This window comes from Triticum aestivum, chromosome 3B (assembly GCF_018294505.1).
Source record: "Triticum aestivum cultivar Chinese Spring chromosome 3B, IWGSC CS RefSeq v2.1, whole genome shotgun sequence".
NCBI lineage: Eukaryota > Viridiplantae > Streptophyta > Magnoliopsida > Poales > Poaceae > Triticum > Triticum aestivum.
Window position 1 is genome coordinate 753091882 of NC_057801.1, and position 5778 is coordinate 753097659.

General features: G+C 42.9%; 1 protein-coding gene across 1 annotated transcript; it reads right to left on the minus strand.

The window, feature by feature from the left end:
• Positions 1-1816, minus strand: LOC123072203 (uncharacterized). The gene is made up of 2 exons (XM_044495770.1): positions 1577-1816; positions 1-1497 (listed from the first exon to the last, which is right to left on the minus strand). The coding sequence occupies exons 1-2, from the start codon at positions 1805-1807 to the stop codon at positions 319-321; spliced, it is 1410 nt and encodes a 469-aa protein (XP_044351705.1). The 5' UTR covers positions 1808-1816; the 3' UTR covers positions 1-318.
• Between the last annotated feature and the right edge of the window lie 3962 nt (positions 1817-5778).

The window sequence follows — 5778 nt, forward strand, 5'->3', positions numbered from 1 at the left end:
TAAGCAGAGAGATGAACGTAGATATTAAAATATTCATAATAGTTCCAAGAAAACGGTAAAATATCCGTAGTTAAGTAGTAGGGTGTTACGCCTGCGTGGCTGCTATAAATGGCCACTCGAACACAAACAGAGTACTAAGTTTACTAAATAGCTAGCTAGCTCCATAAGTCCAGTACATGAGTGCAGTCAAGCACCAACCGCTTTATCACAACTTCATGAAGCTCTGCCCAAGTCCCTTGCTTCCCTGCTGGTACCATTAATGTAACTCTAGTATCCTCAGAAAGGCTGTCAATTGTGAGGCTCCAATACATAGCACAATTAGTGCCCATCTGCCAATGACTCCGAGAACAAAGGAACATAGGAAAGATAAGGGCACGTGGAATTCCATGGAAGATCACATATGAAACACAGCTCCCCAGAATCCATATCGTATGAAAATAATTTCTTCTCTGGTCGGTACCACAATCTAAATCCTTTGATTATGAATATCACATCGTGTTCTGGGTGGGCTGAGATAACACCATAATATTGCTCAGAACTAGAATACTCTATTCCGAACAGTCGCAAGTGGCTGACATTGAGCTTCAGGGTCCAACAATTTTCACTACTAGAATCTTCAAGAACCCAGATTGATAGTTCAGAAGCACCCTGAATTGTGAGATACAACTGTCCCTGTGATGCATAGACATTAGGACGGTCAGGGGCATCATGTGAAGTAGGAATAGGAATGATCCTACAATTTCCTTCCACGTCGACGGCTGCAACTGAATTATTATCAGGACATAGATACAACACTCTGCTCAAAAACGCGCAACCTGATAAGCAGAGTATCTCAATTGGATGCGTCCAAACTCCAGATTCGGAAGAGTAAATACCCACCGCTTTGATGCTATAATGGTCCCTCTTACTCGGAACCCAAGCAATGTCAGGTACCAACTCGAACACATAGAAGTGTGCGGAGACGGCCGGGTCGAATCCTAAGCAAGCACTGTCCACCAACCAGGACCACTTGGTGGCGGGCACGGTTACCCATTTCTCGGTGGCGGGATTGCACACCACGTAATCCAGCGTCTTGGGGTCATCCAGTGTCTCTGGGTCAGTCGACTTCCGGGCTCGGCAGAGGAGGAGGCCGTTGCAGCAATCCAAGATTTGAAGGCTCTCGTATTCGGACAGGAACGAGAGGGAGTCTTCATGAGGGCACCAGTTTCCGGAGACGCTTCGGTAACCATGAGAAAGATGTGGATGGTCGTCCGTGGCGAGGGTTGTGTGAGAAGAAGCCGGCAAGGGTCGACCGGGGAAATATTTTGCGGTGGTCGGGGTGGGAGATGAGGTCCCGCCAGCGCGTGGAGACGCACTTGCAGCAGCAGGTCGACTTGTACGGCACGCGGGAGATGACCTCGACAAGGAGGTCGTCGGGGAGCTTGGCCGTCGGGTCGCCGATGAGGGCCGCCTCCATGGATCCCGTCGCCATCTCCGGGGAGGAAACGAGCGGCCAATCTGCAGATCCGGGGCGAAGGAGGAGAAGTGAGGGATTCATCCAAGCGGCGAGGGGAGCGTGAGGGAAGAGAGGACCTACCAGATGTGTGAGGCGCGAACTGCAAAGAGAGGATCGGCGAGAGCGCCGCCGCTGGGTGCTCCCATCCGCGCCGGCCGGTGAGGGTTTGGTTTGGGGGCGGGGCGAGATTTTTCTTTTCTTTTTGGAGCACAGCTGGGGGGCGAGATGGATGGATAGTTGGATTGGATACTGAGGAAGTGGAACCGGCAGGCACTTGTCTTGCCTTTTTCCTGGGCTCAGTGAAAGACACATTTTAGCTGATCTTTGATACGTACCAGGTGTTGGGGCGCGCCTCTTGAGCGGAAGCTGGGCAGTGCCAGCTAGTGGTCGACCCTTTAATACACTTTTATATTTTGATTAGCGTGTGTGATGATTGTCTTAAGAGTTAATTACACGTCTGGTACATAAACTTGCACTGCGGATACAAATTCATACATAAAGTTAAAAAATGACACAAAATAGTCCAACAACTTGTGTTTGAGGTACATTTATATACATTTCCATTGCTGACTGTTATCACTCCGTTAACTCTATCTACCTCGCACGCCAGCGAGTTTGGGTCGATGTTCCCTCAAGTATGGAACCCACCTGTAAGTGTGGAAAAGAGAAATAAATGGAAAATTAAAATTGTACAAGCATCCAACGGGACTCAATGGCTCGACCTAATTCCTTTAAGCGAGAGATGCTACCAACTGCACCAACTGTTATTTACTGCTAACAAAGATACAGACATCTTCTTATATCATCGATAGAGTTGTTCTTGTTCTTTCTTCACAATTTTAAAAACCGAACCAGCGAGCATCCGGTTCAGATTTTTACACTGTTGTACCGCCAGTCTACTGGTTAAATAGTTGGCTTTTTAGGCACTATAAATTAGCATGCATTCTTTACTAATAAAGTAATAATACCCTAATGGAATGAAAACTAAATAACAAAGTTGCTTGGGCGATACAGAGAGGCCATTGAGCCAACCCTGAAATCGATGATTTCAAGCGTCCTAGTTTCAAATCGTATGTTCAGAATCATTTTTATAATTTACGTGCATGTGGCTCGTTCTACCACCTTGTTTGTACCCACGGTTTGCCAAAAAGAAACGCCTGGTGCAGCCGTCCAATGAGCATATTATATTGCTCCATATTACGCACAGGTTATATGTGCAAATACTTAAAAAAATGCTTGAAGATAAATAAAAAATGTCGCTGGCGAGCAGTGCGTAATTTTCTTTTTCAAATCAATTCTGCAGTGTCGTCAAACTATATAAAGTGGTCTATCTCTTGTTGAGCATATGATGAAAGTTAACACATTGGCTAGTCGCAGACGAGCGTGACATGAGCTCTTGAGTTTGAGTTGTCCTCACCCAATGGCGCTTCATTTTATTCTATTTCTCTTTCCCCACTTACAGGCAGGCTCCACACTTAAGATAACGCGGGTCCAAACTTGCTGGCTTTCCACGTAGACACTTAACAGAGAAAATAACGGCCAGCGACGAAAATGTATGTGAATGTACATCAGATGCAAGTTGTTGGACTACTTTGTGTCACTTTTCAACTTTATGTATGAATTTGTACCCACCATGCAAGTTCATGTACTAGAAGTGTAATTAACTCTTGTCTTAATTAAGAAATTGAGATTTCAAGTGGAGAACCGCTGCAGAAATAAATAAATAAATATATAAATATATAAATATATATATATATATATATATATATATATATATATATATATATATGCATAGAAGCCCCATTATGAATCTTAACATGAATAATCTGACTGAGAACAGTGCAGTTTACATAAGCAACGTCATAGTTTTGACATCTTCAAAAGCATCGGATAGCAGGGTCAAAATGTAAATTGTAGGTTCATCATGAGACAGAGAATAATTAGGAATACTTTGATTATAGTGACACGGGATTGTGGTGTATTCAACGGTGCATCTAGAGGTGGTGGATGGTGAGAACCAGGCGGTACTTTGAAGTGACCCTGAAACGAAAAGCGTAGGTGTCTCCTTCGCGAATGTTGGCACAGTGACGAAACTCAGACCAGTTCATGGTTATAGTTGCCCTCTTGTCAGTTCCTACCATAATGCGACATTCGACGCGCAAACGGCCATTTGCAAGTCTAACCATAAGTGTATCATTGTTTGGATCAATGTAGTCCAGCAGATTCTCTTCAGTAGTGTACCTAAAAATACTGGTACAAGAAAGCAAGTGATTTGCATGGACACAAATTGTTGTGTGATATGGAAGATAAGAGTGTGTTTTTGAGGTTACCATGCGCTGGCCTGGCTTGGCAAATGTTTTGTTAATTGTGCACACGTAGTACTTCATGTAAAATGTTTTGTTGATTGTGCACACGTAGTACTTGATGTCTGTCTCTTTGTGCCAGAACATAGCGAAGAAAGGGTCTATGTGGCGTTCATAGAGCTTCACCCCATTACCCCAGTAACAATGGTCTTCAAGCTCACCAAAGTACTGGATGCCGCCAGGTGCTCCTGCATTCAATTCAATGTAGGTGAGAAGAAAGTTAAGTATCGCTTGCAACAACCGTAAATGTCATAGTTTGTTTGGGAAAAGAAATTTCAGTTATATAACAACATAGGCACGGGCTTAGGGGCTGTTTGGATTGAACCCAGACCAGCCCTACAAAAACGATGGCGTGCCAGAATTTTGGCGAAGAAAACTGCCGCCTGGAACTTGCTCGTGTGCTAGTACAGAATTATAAAGGTTGGCTAAAAAATTGGCAGCCATTAGAAAATTCGGCTGCAATCGAAACGGTTGCCCACACTGTGGTCAACAACCAAAAAATTTATTGGTGAAATTTAGACCTTACATTGAATATTTGAAACAAACAAGAAGACTAACTCGGGCGGGAAACCCCTAAGCAAGAGAATCTGCCTCAAAACCAATACTAAGTTTTTCTGTATGCGAGAACATACCTGAACAACCTAAATAAACTGAAGTGCCACTCTCTTGCATTATCTGCATCTTCCCCGATTGCTCCTAAATCTTACAAACCCATGGCCCTGGTGTAGATATGTAACCCATCATTTAGTAACCATCAAAATCAATAGTAATATTTATGATATATGTAAAAAGGGATCAATGACATCGTTGAAGCTCTAGCAGGTTTAAGTTTCAACTAAACCTATTCAGAATTAATTAACTGTAGAAAAAAACAGATTAGCGAGGAAGCATGAATCAAGTCTAAGAGATAGGAAAGTGGCATCCATAATCTGCCACATAAATCATGCTTCCTGTACCATGGGAAGGAACAGAAACAAACTGAGAAGCTGAATGCATCTCTAAGAGATAGGAAAATGGCATCGATAATTCAGCTTTGCAGCGCTCGGCATACCAAAGAACAGCACCATTGAATTGTCAATGCTAATCAATGCTATAGTTAAATTACCCTGTTGAAACTCCATTTTGTTAGCCTAGTTCCATGAATTTCATTTGCTGACACATATAGCCAGATAATTAGGATAAGATGCCCTATTTGAGTTTTATGCTGATGGTTGCAGCCACGGAAAGCATTTGTCAATCTGTTGTCCAATGATTGGCAATCAAATTGATCCAGTGTGTGCAGATTCTTCTTGGGACCCAATTCAACTAGAAAAACGGAGTTAGTCAGTAAATAATTAACATGGCTCACCCTCACCTCCATGGGATCCATTTGCAGTACCATCTAGAGTAAAAGCTAGGGGAATAACATGAAAGCTTCAGGTTGTGTCGCTCCCCTTCAAAGAAGACCCAAATAATAGCAGTGGAAAACTTTCAGTCTCTTTGACCACTCTAAAAGCTACTCTGCATGAGGAAAAAAGTAATGTTATTAGTAAGAAATGGTAACTCATCCTCAGGTTTGGCGGAGGAAACTATAACACATGTCTATCAACTCACATTATTCAGGTGACGAATCCAAAAACAGCAAATAAGGCAATACTTACTAAATATACTTCATAAGACTTGGTTTCCATCAAGTGAAGAACCATAGACAGAGGCAAAGCAACTTATAACATCAGTATAAACAATTCCACACGTTTGTACTGATATTCAAAGAGACACGCTTAGCACCCAAGCAACTCGCTGAGGAAGTCGATGTTGAAACATCAAAGGTTAACAGATGGACACCTCCTACATGGTCACAAATGGGTCTTTTCCCGAGGCAAGTCTGGACCATATTTTGTTGGCATCACAAATACATCTTCCACTTATTTTCATCGGCTG